The 14,657-nt window shown below is 38.7% G+C and overlaps 1 protein-coding gene across 2 annotated transcripts in view; it reads right to left on the bottom strand.

Moving 5' to 3' along the window:
• The window catches only part of SOS2 (SOS Ras/Rho guanine nucleotide exchange factor 2), a 56,021-nt gene that overhangs the window by 19,478 nt on the left and 21,886 nt on the right, over positions 1-14,657 (bottom strand). Inside the window, exons 7-10 of one of the 2 annotated variants that reach the window (XM_074909025.1) lie at positions 11,037-11,147; positions 8,842-8,940; positions 2,571-2,698; positions 1,573-2,228 (exon numbers count right to left, since the gene is read on the bottom strand). In XM_074909025.1, the coding sequence (XP_074765126.1) occupies positions 1,573-2,228; positions 2,571-2,698; positions 8,842-8,940; positions 11,037-11,147 (994 nt within the window). The remainder of the gene's footprint in view (positions 1-1,572; positions 2,229-2,570; positions 2,699-8,841; positions 8,941-11,036; positions 11,148-14,657) is intronic. The other variant, XM_074909026.1, reaches the window with a different exon arrangement.

Genomic DNA, 14,657 nt, shown 5'->3' with positions numbered 1-14,657 from the left:
GTTTGCACCCTAGTCCTGGACTCTTCTGTTCCACGTCACACCTACATTCACTCTTCAGTCCTATTTACAACTTTTTAAAAGTAAATCTTCCTCCTACAACTGAGCAGGAAGGTGGTTATCTCTGCTCTGCAGACAAGATCTGCAGTTCTCTTAAAATGGGGGCTGCTACTCTGCTCTCTAACCTGTGTACGTTCCTTTATATTAGTTTTGAAATGATTTATTTTTGTGACATTCTCAATAAGCTAGAAGATACAAGAAACGTGCTAATAGTGGGTCACAATTTAAATTAAAGAGTTTATTAACTCTGCAGCTGGTAACTCCTATGGTAGCCTGGTCTCAAGTGGGGACATGACAGAGGTTATGCTGCAAATGCAGAGCCTGTGTGCTGGAGCAAAGCCTGATTCAAACAAATCTGAAACTAATGCAAACCTACAACAAACTGACAGTTTAAAAAAAAAAAAAAAAAAAAAAATCACATCTTGATACAAGTACAAACAAAAAGCACCACCGAGATCTGCTAAGAGTCCCTCCACATGCTGTTAGTCATCAAAATGCCCTCGTGGAGGCTGAGGGAGAGGATTTTGTTAGTCTTGGCTCCAAACACTGTTTGGAAAAAGCACACAGAAACCCAAGAGGCAATGCTTTCATTGAAGGTTCCCAAGGCCAAAGTGGCAAGTATTTGTGCTATAAAAACTGAAGTTACGCTACCAAACTAAGACTCAAATACAGTTCATTCAGGAAAAGAGCTAAGCTTACAAGCCACCAAAACCCATCACATTTTAGAAATGGATGACTTGGGGCTCACAGACAACACCACTATGGATTACTTGCATACCACTTAGTTGCATCAATAGGGGAAATGCTAGCTTTCTTTTTTTAAATATACAGCTCCACACTATCTAGCCTTAGTTTTACATAAGGACTCACTTAAATACCAGGCACTTTTGCAAAAAGTGCAGAGAAGATCGTTACTATTTGAGAAGTTTTACAAAAATTGCACACCAGTGTCAGCTTCACCACGTCCCTTTTCAGTCCGTGCTTTTCACCCCAACCCCAAGAACTAACATTTTCATCAACATTAGCACTTCACCTAACTACTTCAAGGTTTCATTTCTGTGGCTTTAAGACGGTATTTCACAGGAAAGTCTGCGTAACGCCACCTGTGATCTGCACCCTTTTCTACCAAGGGACTTCACAAAGTAGCAGGCTGAAGTGTAATAAATGTAATCCCCGACCCTTTTCTTCCTCCACAGCCACATAGTCTGTAACAGCACCACTGTTTTAGCCAATATGGTCTCAGGAAACACACTAGTGGCTTCCATTAGATCACTGATACTATTTTTTTTTTTGGTGGGGAGGAGAAAAGCTTGCCTATCCAAATTTTCATACAGCTTTGTCAGCAAAGCCAGTTGATTTAATAAGAGATACTGGGGTTCTTTTTCCTGCAAATCTTGCTTTGCATTTACCTATACACAGGAAAAACCCCAAACAAACAAAAGATAAAAGGATTCATTTCATCACCCATACAAACACGACCTTAAAAAACATAAATATAACAAATGTACAGGATACCTGCATACATATGGTACGTTAACCTTTCAATTAATTTCACAACCGTTCCTCCTTTGATGATAGGAATGCCATTCCTGCTTTGCAAGTTGTCCTCAAAAACAATGTTATCTTCAGAGTCCTCCACTACAAAACGATACACGTTTGGGCTGGGCAACCTCAGTGGCTGCTCATTTTCTTCTTGCAGTAGCACTGAATCAAGCATCCTATCCAGAGTACTGCGATACTGGAGGGAAATGAGAGCGGCCATCCAATTACTCTTCTCTTCAGCAGACTTGGCAGCAAACAAGATACTGTTTTCATCTTTAGACACCAGTTCAAAAGCATGTTTATATTCAGATGTGTCATCTTTATCAATAATCTGTATTTTCCTCATGATAATTTTTTCCTTCAGCCTATACTCTGCATTGCTGTAACCGGGAAGCCGTGACTGACCGTGATTAGTTTTACAGCTGATCATTAAACCATCAAAGAGAAAGATGTGGCGTTCGTGTTTGGCTCCTATTTTCGTCAAGCCACCTTCCATTATGAATTCATTACAGCACTGCCCAATATCTTTGCCTTCCCAGCCATCAATATTTTTCTGGATTTCATTCATTTTCTTGATGGCCAAGTGCTTGCTTCTTATTTGTCGGTTATAGAAGCGACAGACAGGCTCCCTTGAATGAACAAAAGAAAAAGTCACGATGGGCACATTCCACATTTGCCATCCCGAGACCAAAAAAAAAAAAAAAAATCAACTAAATAAACTGTTTATATCATTATTTCTTTGCCCTAAATATGCCCTAGCCAAATTTACAGTTCCAAATAAGCCACATGCACGGTTTTGGCCAGGGAAGGAGTAAGATACTGACATTATTCATAGGAGTGGACCATGAAGGTTTTGGGCTGCTACTCCCTTTGCAATGAAAACCTGCATAAAGACATGCCTTGAAAAGGAAATATACAGATTATCTAACAAGAAAAATATCACAATTCCCCTTTGTTTTGTGGATTATTACCCAGGCCGACGTCTCGGGGAGTGTTTGCTGTAGATGCGCTCCATGCTGCACTGCAGATTCAGAAGAGCAGTGATGGCTTGTTTCAAGCACTCCCGATCCTCTTCATCTTCACTGCATTCCTGCAATTGCTGTGACATAATAAACGTTTTTCTTTCAGATTTGTCTCGTTTGTAGAAGGGGAGGAAGACTGACAAACGTGCTTAGTGTTAGCTACAGTACTCACTAAAGCCAGTGGCTTCAAGTCAGTGGGGTAGTTATTACCAGAAGCACACTCCAAACTAGCTACGCATGTCACTAAAAACATTTGTCAGATATTCAGGAAAAGTCAGTTGATACTCAAGAGGAGAGAGCAGGAGGGAGTTTAGAAAGATAACCCTTTACCCTTTTACTGCCAGGCAATGCTAATTGTCAGACACTGGATTTCCTGTTATCTTTTCAACAATGTCCTTGAATAAGGATCCTAATAAAATTGATTTTATTAAATAGTTTGGAGGTTTGAAATAGCCAGAATTAAATGCTGCTTTATGTAACTATGTGTAGTATTCCTTCAGTGAGTCGGTTAATCTCAACATTTCAGAGCAAATTTAAAAGACAGAATGACTCTGTTTCTCTCTGCTTCTTACCATTCTAAATTCTGCCATCTTCAGCTAGCTCATCTATTTCAAGAAGAAATGTCACTTTTACATGGTGCAAACTAACAAAGTAAAAAAAAAAAAAGTCTGAAATCCAAGATTCGCTACTAATAGCAAAACATGAAGAAAGTGAGAGTCACCTTATTTCATTTTTATAAAGACTAGATCCATCTCCACCACTAGGCAGAAACTTCTGAATTTGGAAATTCAACAGGCTTTCATATCATCTCCATACACTTGGTAGTAATATGCTTTGGGCAAAGCCTACTCACAGAATTCCTCTTTTTGATTCTTTAAGGTGATCACTCCTAAAATACTAGTGATACAAATGAAAAGTATTTTTCTTTTTAACCCCTTTCATGTTCAAGATCCTATTATTTTTTTTAGGAAAATTCAAGCAAATAGATTGCTGGGCAAAATCAAGACAACATGCCACGCAGTTTGGGATAAACTCTGTTTTACCTACATACTTTAAGAGAAATCTTACTTACAATCACTCAGCATGGCAGAAGCCTTCTTTTCCTTTCCCCACTATTTTCCCTCAGCAAGGATATGTAGCTTCCTCTAAAAGTAATTGAGAGAACAGGATTTGACCAGATTGGTCCACTCTCTTCATGTAAATTTTTATTTTTAACATGCCCAAACAACCTCCATCTTGCATATTAGAGAAATGAAAGTCTCATGGCTAAAAATTTCTGGGAAGTTTATGAGCTGAGGAACAGTACAGGGAAGGGAAAAATAAGATGTCTACCTCTGTGCAAACCCTTCTTTTCCTTACTATCAGCCACGGAAATGCAAAGAACATTAAAATGGTGTGAAAAGATGACAAATGTGAAATCCTAAAGGTGGGAAAAGCTACCAAGTCTGGTAAAATACTTTTTCTCCTCACATATGCTGAGCAGAATTTCTTGCATCCCCTTTCCAAAGGGGGATGGCAGTTTGGCAGTTAACAGATATCAAATGGCATGTTTTTCTTTTTTGTATTAAAATTACACATTTGGAAGTAATATACTCCATTTCTACACCTTTAACACACAGACTCCTGAAGATCGGGCAGATCACCCGAAGCATATCTCACTCTGTCAGCACTGGACTAACACCTGCTTTTCCAAACTCCAGTTCTTAACAAGTGTCTTTCTGGTTAAAACAGCAAATGCAAAACCACAACATGCTTGCTAGACAGAGAAAATACGTATATCTTTGGAAAAGGGGGTTCTGCCTATGCTAGATGTATCTAAAATACATCTATGGTATGTGATAAACTGATGATAAACTGAGAATAGTAACTATTCAATTTATTGTACATAAAATTGTCGAAAAATAGTAATGAAGAATACTGTTCACTTAAATTCTACCAGGGTGATCCTGTAGCATACTGACCGGGGCTTCTCTGCCAGTCAATGATTAGGTAACAGCGGAAAAGATCAAAAGGCAGAATTTCCTATGTTTTGGGCTGCTTGATAACGAAACAGTGAGTCACATGCAAGAACCAGAGATGAACTTCTGCCCACAAGTCACATGAGAAGGAAGGACATACTCTCTATTCAACAGAGAAAAGCCTTCTTGGCCTTGAAAAGAGACTTGAGCAGGCCTCTGCTTACCTTCAGGATTTTAACGATAAACCTAACTGGCATCTTGCTCAGGATTTGGATGGATTTTATGACCCCTTGAGTTCTTTGCAGCACGTTCAATAAATAATATTTCCTGGAACTCTGGTATCAACAGACACATTTAGGAAAGCATACCTGGAGCTTGGAAGTCTGAGGAAACATTAAGCTCTCCTCTACACTACCAGCATTAAGGCGTTCATGCTTGGATACGTCAAGCATAGCGTTTTAAACCCAAGCACTCTAAGAACCAATTAAGGATATGACAGTCAGAATAGATTTGCATTACCTGTTTACAAGGTCTAACAACTTTTGATCACTCCCACTCTTTTTTCCTTCAAGACAGTTTTATTTCTTTGGTGTAACTTCCTCCAACCTTCTCTATCACCGTTCATTCTGACACAACCTACGGCAGGTTCATCTTCTGTCAATACTTGAACAAGCAATCAACATTCAAGTGTCATCAGGACCTGCCCTCTGACTCACGGTGTCTGACAGCTGTTTGCTGGTGACCTCTACACGGCTGCTAACCAAAAGCTGCCAAACCAAACAAATTCAACACGGGGGTCTCCAACCGACATCCAACCCTTATGTCTCTTGCTTAGGCAAAGAAAGAGGAGTCTCTGATGCAGATCTTGCATCACAGGCTGCACAAACAAGTTTTTGCACAAGGAGAGAATTTTGACAAGAATTTTCAAACTTTTCACATTTCAATTTTATTCATTTCGGTTTTGCTGTTTTGCAAAAGAGCAAACATGGAGACCTGTACTTCTGTATATCATTCATTATTTTATTTACCTCCCAATTCAGTAGGGGTTTTTTTGGTAACTTTATTTAGGACTAAGTCCCAATCTCAGTTTCTCTCCCTGCTAAAGCCATGAAAATATGAATATTCTGTTGCTTTTCTGCTTCCATTTTTGCTATGTCTTTTTCAACCAAGGTTCCTAAAGACAAATACAATGGTAACAGAGAAACAATACCAACAGTTTATAATATATTCATATGTTGTTGAATAAGTACTTTATCCCTAAAAGCACTCTGCTTTTTAGAAATCACTGCTGTAAATTTAGGATGTTTTGTAACTACAACATAAAATTCAAATTTTAAGCCTCCAACTAAAGTGATCACAACAAAAGATTGTGTATTTACCATTATTCACTCCAGAATGGTATTTAAGATTTCTGCTCTGCGCTTACAAGGTTAGAAAGATTAGAGACAGCCAAGTGTCAGCCTCTGCAGCTGAACTCTAATTCTAGTCAGAAATCTTGCGTACTGTGGATAAAGGTCAAATTTAATCCTTTTCACTGATAAAATTCCCTAGTTAAAGGCATTGCCTAATATTATCTTCCACGAAGCATCCTGCTGTTATTGCCCAAGTTAAAAACAAATAAAACAAAACAAGTTTTGGCACTATCTGCCAGACTTGATTCTTCGAAGATATGAGGACGTTTAAGAATGTGCATGTATAACCTGATCCTATCAATATTAACGGGAGTTATGAGCAGACTCATTGCCCCCAGGAAAACTCCTGCAGCATTACAGATTTAGGACACGCTGTCAAAACCAAATTGTCTTCTCTGTGCCATGGTTTAAAACATAAATAGCAACCACCCTTTCCTGTGGCTGAAGTCAAAACTACCAAATTTGCATGCAAAGCATTTAAGATTAAGCTCTGAAAACACACAAAACTCTGTAAGGCATATATGTTTGCATTTCCCTAAAAAGCAGACAAACACTATGCAGCTTGTAAAAATCAGTTAAATGTTTAGATTCCCCCAAAGCTGCGGCCTATTATTTCATTCTTTAATTTCATACTGATGCACTCCATTTCCCAGCTTTAAGACACAATAGGTCATTAATTAGCCTGACCTTCAGCATAATACGGGTCACTAATCTAATCTAAAAGTGAAAGAAGAACATTTTAAGAAGTTCCAGAGAATTATCGTATTCAACTGACCCTTAGGGAAAGGGAGGTTATACTATTTTGAAGCTATCAGTGCTCACTTCACAGCAAGGCTGGCAGAACCATGCCCTGCTTCTGCAGTCATCCTTGAGTTCTTTCATCAGTTTATTTTCTTTTGGAAGATCTCCTTAGAGAAACATAAACTTTATGAAGGCAAATATTAGAACTATGGCAACGTAAAATTTCTGTTCTCAGTAGAGATAGTGCAGTAATCTAGAGAAAAGTTCACTGACCTAGGGTTGTTTTGGGTTTTTTTAGGCATTGCTAACTGTTTTCTATAGAAATAGAAATTCTTAAAGGCTTAAAATTTATTGAGACCACTTGCATTTAAACCTTTCTACAAAATATTAGTACCCCATATATTGGGAGATGTGTGGTTCATGGGTCAAAATAAATCCTCCTTATTTTTACTTATCTAAATCAAGCTATGCAAAAAAATCACAGCAGACATAATGAAAACAAGACTGAAAAGGAAGGGAGGAAGGGAGGGAGGGAGGAACGAAAGAAAGAAAGAAAGAAAGAAAGAAAGAAAGAAAGAAAGAAAGAAAGAAAGAAAGAAAGAAAGAAAGAAAGAACTACTTGCCAGATATTAACTGGTCTTAAAACAATTCCTATTTTTTGGCTTGAGATTCTTCTTAGAAAATTGTATATTGTATTATACACAAGTTCTGTGTTGCAAAGTTTCCTTTTATTCCTTCAAACAAGTAAATCCTTTGAAATACAAAGGAAGACTCTATAACACATCTGTACACTAGTATATACCCCACTAGTATCACTTTTTACACTGAAGAACTTAAAAAGTGTAATTTCTGCTGCTGTTTCAAAATGTCAGCCATAGCCACAGGATATTTCACCTGTTTAATTTAAGTATATCCCAATTAGTTAATAATTCACTTACCCTTAGAAGCATTTACAAACTTTCCCAACACAACAGGGCAAGCAAAGAGAGACTTTAACATTACTCTCAACTACTTAAAAAAATCTCTGATCCAAGTATTTTTCAAGATAACGCATTTTCTACAGCAATATGATTTTTTTTTCCTTACTCAAGAATGATTATTATAGATCTCAGATGTTAAATTTCTGCTGACTGCTGCCCTCTCTTCTCATAACTCACAGCAAAGAACATTTGCTTGTAAGCAAAAAGACACACGCTTAGTTACTTTTTGGCTTTTAGCAGTTATACCCAAGGGAAATATCTACTGATGTGAACCACCTTGCTAGTGCACATCAGAATAAAATATGTGCAAGTGATCTGTGGTCAAACCAATCGAGGCTGTTCTAAAATAAGCAATGCCTCAACAGACAGAATTGCTCACAAATATGGACTAGATGCCAACCTAAACAACTTGTATGGTAAGATCCCTGAAATATGTCCTACAGGAATAACTTTTAATCATCTGAATCAGAATTCCATAAAGCCTGACACTTCATCAATGTCATTTCTTAGAGGACAGAAAAGCAGAAAATAGTAGTGCTTATTTTCATTCCTCCTCAAGCTGGAGGAAGTGTGGCATGCTACGAAAAATGGTATTTTTTACCGTATCTCTTCCATTTAGGACTCAAGACTAATGGCTGAACATTAAGAACAGATTATTCTGACTCCACTGAAAGGAAATGACTCCCTAACCCCCAAACTAAGATCAGCTGAGCTGCAAATGGAGAGTGACTTGAAACTGAGAATACTGATCTGAATTATGCTTAGCTTTTTCTGAACAGGCAAAAAATTCAGAACTTGGAAAAGGAATAAATTAGATTTGCATATTAATTTTTAAACTATATTAGAACTCAAGTTCAATAGAGGTTTATTAAAATATAGGTATTTAAAATGTTCCTATCAGAGCAACAGATGCTTTTGAGGTGGGTTTTTCAGAGGTTTTTTGGTTTGGTTGGTTTTTTTTTTTACATGATTTTACTTTTCATACATATACTAACTGGTGTCAAATTAATATCTTCATATGTTTCAAATTTTAGAAGCAGTAAATAAAATCTAATCACCTATTTAAAAGCTCGGATTCTCCACATTAAGAAATGCTTTTAGCAGGAAACAAGAGTGTAGTTTCATTTACCTGTAGTAATTCAAAGTAGTGCAAACAATGATAGACTGGGATAAGCATGAGTCGTGGGAGGACGTATCGTACAGCTTCTTTAAACCCCTCAGCAATAGACTGAAAAGGAAAAATTAAGAGGATTATTTACACTGAAATACTCAAAACAGGACTGGACAAGGCCCTGAAGTCAGCACTGCTTTGAGCAAGATGGTTGTGCCAGACACATCCAGGGTGTCCCTTCCAATCTACATTACTCTGTGCTTACATCTAGTAGTAAGAAAGACAAAGTCTGCAAAAACATTTTTGTCAAATAAGACTCTTTTTAAGATTCAGAGACACATAAATGCTCTGACAACCCATAAACAGAAGCTGTAAAACCCCCTTAACAGGCACTGCAAGCACCCTTTTGCAGCAACAGCTTCAGGTGGACTTTGATGCATACTCACTAGTGAACCCATCACTCTCAAAACACCCCTAAACCCCACAACAAATGTTGGCACAACCTGCCTCCTTAAAATGGTAACCAGTTGGATAGTCCCTATTTTTGCCAGAAGTAGCAAATCAAATATAAAATAAATAGAGGACCAAGTTACCCATATGTCATTTTATAAGCATCCACTAATTCAAGTAGAGGTGCTTGTATCACAATCCTTGGACCTTTGTATTTCAGCAGTCTGCAGAACTCAATTAACAGCATTAGTTCAAGATGACAACACCTAAAAATGATGCACTGTTGATGGCTAAGCTGCACGCCTTATTCCCCAGTCAACAGCCGCATCCCAGAACACAGAACATGCTTGGGTATCTTTTGAAAAAATCTTACACCCATTTCCAAAATAATACGTTTTATCCCTGGCCAGTTTGCCCAGAATTTAAAGAACACACTGGAATGTTAAAGACCAGCCAGGACTCCCATACAATCTACTGAACTTGTCACTAATTTCCTGCTAATGTCCTCTCCTCCCACTTATGTAGGCTGTCTTCAACTTACAGCTTACTTACACCACAGAAATACGGAGGTCTCATCAAGTACTGAAGAACTTAGTATCTCCTCTCCCTCAGAAACTAAGAATCACAAGTTTATGACTTAGAAAATGAGTCAGAAATCTCTTCCCATTCCCAGCAGTTAATCAATGCAGTAACTCAGGTTGTAAGACGAGGAGAGGTTTTCCAAAGGACAGAGGAATTCCTGCCACCTTCCATATCACGGTAACTACTGATCAGAAACTGAATTACCTGAGCTCCTTTTTGGAACTGATCTCTCCCTCCAGTTAAAGACTTTTAGCTGCATCTCTCTGCAATTGCCAGAGACAGCTCATGGCCCAGAGCTTGGAGAATAAATGTCAAGGAAGATCCCTAGGAGAGCCCAAACCTTTCCATGGTGAGGAGTCAGAAGGGAGACCAGGTTCACTGTCAAATGACTCCATTACCAGTTTAATCTGGAACAGAGCTTTGGGCTTTAAATTTGCCAAGGAAGCAGGTAAAAGACCTTACTTCATTCACCAAGTAGTATTTAAGAGTGAGATGATCCATCTTACCAAGCACTCAGAGCTGAAGAGAAAACACTCACCCTGAAGGAATGGCTCAGAGGAATCTCATCTTGCAGAGGCACAGGTCCCAGTGAACTGTACAGACTAAGCAGTACTGTAATGGGTTTAGCTGGGAGCACCACTGACCCAACACTTGCTCAGCAGCTTCTCTAAGTGCATTTCTGAATACAAGCTCAGTCTTCTGAACAGTAGTCTTTAACAGATGTGCCACGTTGGCAGAAGGAAGTAATAAAAATAAAATAAAAATCACCTTGCTGGATAGTCCTATTAAAGAAATGGTTCAAGAAAAACTGCTGGTTCATCTCAATGCTGAACAAAGTGGCCTGGGATATGTATGGATGAAAATGAAAATATTGTGCCTAGGTGGCTGTGTTTGGCATTAAAAGGCAAAAGAGAAACAAAGTGGCAGGTATGAGAAGTTGCTCTCTATTCTCAAGCAAGAATGTCTGATGTGAGAACAAAAAAAACCTGCAAAAGACTCGTGGATGGGTCAGAGCTACGTCCAGTTTTTACAGGAAGAGGCAGAGTCCAAATATGGCACACTGAAGAAAGGCCAGAATCTAGAGGATTTTTTCCTCAGAAGGAAGTAAAGAATTACTGACAAGACTCAAACCTTTGAAATAAGAGAACTACAGCAATTCAGTATTTCTCATTTGCACTCACCTGAAAGTGAAGAGCAACAGCAGGTTTTGCCATTAAGTTATTAAAATGCTCATGAAATTGTGGAGAGAGAATATCCTGGGACAAGGTTTCATATGGATCAAAGGCTTGCTCCTAAATAAAAACAGAGAATTATATACATACATGAAGGATGCAAGATATTTGTCCCAGCTGGTACAACTAATTCCTTGAACACGCTGATACACAAGTGGAACTTTTCAAGCAAAGACCGATTTTGCAAAACAAATCTTCAGTAAACCACAACCCTTTTTCACTTCCAAAAATTTTAAACGCACACAACATTTTCTCAGCGCTCCTCAATCTCACCATATTTATCACTTAACACAAACTTTGTGTTCACTTAACACAAACTTTGGGCTTTCAGCCCACCCACATTTTACACAAATGGCAATTTAACTCCTCCCTGTCAGTTAAGAATGACACTTGGGGAAGAAGCACAGGTAAAGATGAACTTTGGAGACTGTCACAAGAAGGGATTGTTGTACCACCACCACTTCAGGGTGCATCACATGAGAATGCTCAGCCATAAGCACTGGACTTCTGCACACTTTTCTGGCCCTGTTGGAAGGCTGGGAAAAGATCTGACTCTGGGACAAAGCAGCTAGGCTGAGTCTCTGAGGAAAGTCCTGTGATGACACCAGGAGTTTCAGGTGTAAAAAATTATGACTGTGGATGGAGGATCTGGCTGTGATTCTGTGATCTGAACTACAGCAGGATGCGATGAAAACCTGACTGTACATGACTCTCTGCAGGAAGGATTTATGCCTGCTCACAGATCACCTGCTCCAGAGCCTGGCAGGCTGCTGCCGAGTCTCTGCAGATGCACTGGGCGGCATCACTCCTGAATCACCGGGTTATCCGGTGCTGATGGCTCGCTGCCCAGAATAAGCACATACCTCTTTTCACCTTAATGCAGCACCGCTTGGCAGAACAGAGGCTGCAGAATTCGGGAGTACCAACCACCTCCAAGGCTCATATGAACATGCAGGTAAAGTCTCAAGTTTTCCATTTGCAGAGGGTTCAGGGGATTTCCTACCTTACTCATGGGGCAGCAGCAATTAAACTCTTTGTGGGGAGGAGAGGCACAGAATGCACTCTCACGTGTAAATTATAATCATAGCTCGCAATTCTCCTCATCAAAGTGCTAATCATCACTGTCCATTCGCATTAGACTGTATCTGGGAGGTGGAAGGAAAGGGGGGGGGGGGGGGAAGGTTTGGCACTTCAGCAGCAGCAGCTGAAAAGATTAGACACTCTCTAACCAAACAGGCTGGTTTTCTTAAGCAGAATCTGGATTCGGGTTTGTGGGGATTTTTTTTGTTTACTCCATGCCTGCCCACTACTTACAACATGGAGATCTTATCTGAAAATAACACCCAAGATAAAGACAGGGGACAGTAACACTGAATATACAGTTTCTCTTCGCCATACCAGCAAAACAAAACAAACACAAAAGAAAACAAAGAAAAAAAGAACTTAAACCTCTGCAAAAGCAGTAAATCAGCTCTTGGGGGTGTGCGGGGGTCACCTGGATCCAGAGGCAGTAAGCAGGAATGGCCAGATGGCTGCAGTAATCTTGCATGCAAATCTACTGGGGGAGCCAGACCAATATATACTTATTCTGCACTTTTAAAATTTTTTTACTGCATTGTAGAAGTGTTCATTTTTTTCAGCCTGTAATCAGTATTTCGAGTTTTTGGTTTTGCTTTTTTTCAAACACAAGGATTGAAACAAGCTGCATTAGGTATCATCTCCAAGAGACTAATTAAAAAAAAAAAAAACCAAAACCAAACAAGGGAGGGGGTTTTACACTTGTGCTGTTGCAGAAGTCACTGCAATATGGAGACATTAACTTGATGTCCATGTAAATTAATGCAGCATATAGTTCTGGATCGGTGTTTCTGCCCCTTTTGCTGCAGTACACCGATTTCCATCCTTTTTTTTTTTTTTTTTTTCTTTGTGGCTTCCTAAAACTTCTCCTACAGAAACGCAAATACCAGCATAACAAACTTACAACCTACTGGTAACCTTGCTTTATTAGCTGCCTTCTGAAGCCCACTTCAGAGTAGGCACAAAGACCCTCTGCCCTCCGTTCTGAGGCTCTCCCACCACCAGCTCAACATCTGAGATTATCTCAGGCAATCATTAAAACACACTGTAGTAGTTAAAACTGTAAAAAGTACCACACCAAGTACATCTTTTTCAACCCGCATATAAACAAGTATCCATCTCCCACACAGATGTGTCAGGTGTCAAGTTTTTGAATTTCCTCCATACCAGGAAAAAAAATGTTTTATTTTCCCCATACTTCCTTATTTCAAAAAACACTACAATATTTATGTTTCAACCTTCCAGAGAACTGATGCAGAAAAACACACAAAGCAGGAAGATTCCAGTTTGCCAGGGTTGTTTGTTTTTAATTATCTTTCCAAATAAGTTGAAGGACCTTCATCATGGAAACACTACACGAACAAGCCAGGCAGTAAGATAGGCAGAGCAAATAAACACTTCACTTTCATATCTCTTTAATGATCCCTTCTGCAAATACTGACAGAAAGAGGATTTCAACATGTGAGATGATCAAGCGAGCAGCCCAGTTAAGTAGGTCTTGCTTTGTATTAACTGAATTATGAAATTCAAACTTACTACCTGCATAAAAAGGTTTGAAGAACAATGTTCTTCATTTCCTAATTAAGTTTTTTCAGTTAATGAAAATCAGGTGAGATTTTTACTAACTGAAAAGGATTTGTTTCCCTTAAAGCACAGGATGCCTAAGATTAACTATTGCAATAAACTGAGATATGTACGTTTTCCAGGATAGTGCTGTACTATTCCAGGTTTTTTTTTCCTATTTTAATATAATAGCTACTTACTTTATTATTCAAATGCTTCTCCTTACCATTATATGAGCAATTATGCTCTATCAACTGAAGAGCTAAGACCTACTCAGCTGGACTTTTGTACTGATACACTACATGAGTGGTTTATTGATGTCAGGAAAACTTCATCTCATGGTATAATCATAACTGAGTGGCACATGGGCTAAAGGACCTGCATTCTTCACACCCACAAAAACGTGATCATTTTCCAAATGGTACTGCTGAGTTCATGCAGTCCTCAGATTTTAAAAGCTGAATATACGTATAAATGGAACTTTTATTGGTTGTCTGTTTCCTTATAAACATAATAATAAAGATAAAACCCATAAACTTCACGTTCACCATGTGGTTCATCCAAGAGACTTTCCCTCTTGGGCCAGAACACCTCATTTGACTTTTTCTGTAATACATTCGATGTGGTTTACATGATTACTCTCACATTTTGGTTTAAAAAACTGCACTTCGTGCACCTCTCAAGAAAATGCAGACTCCATTTAAAATGTCCAAAGGCCTACCTTGGTAATTTGTTCCAAGAGTTACCTTACTTGACAGTTAAAAAGGTGTGCTGTATTTCTAAGTTTTTCAGATACTGCTTTTTTTGCTGTGCACCTCTCTACTGAATTCCAGAATCATTTTGTACTCTATTTTCAGGTTATAAAAGTACCTGTATCCCCCATCCTTTTTTGTCTAAACTGAACTCTATCTCACTGTAAAGCACTTTCTT

This window comes from Athene noctua, chromosome 6 (genome assembly GCF_965140245.1).
Source record: "Athene noctua chromosome 6, bAthNoc1.hap1.1, whole genome shotgun sequence".
Lineage (NCBI taxonomy): Eukaryota > Metazoa > Chordata > Aves > Strigiformes > Strigidae > Athene > Athene noctua.
This window is presented reverse-complemented; position numbering and strand designations above follow the sequence as displayed.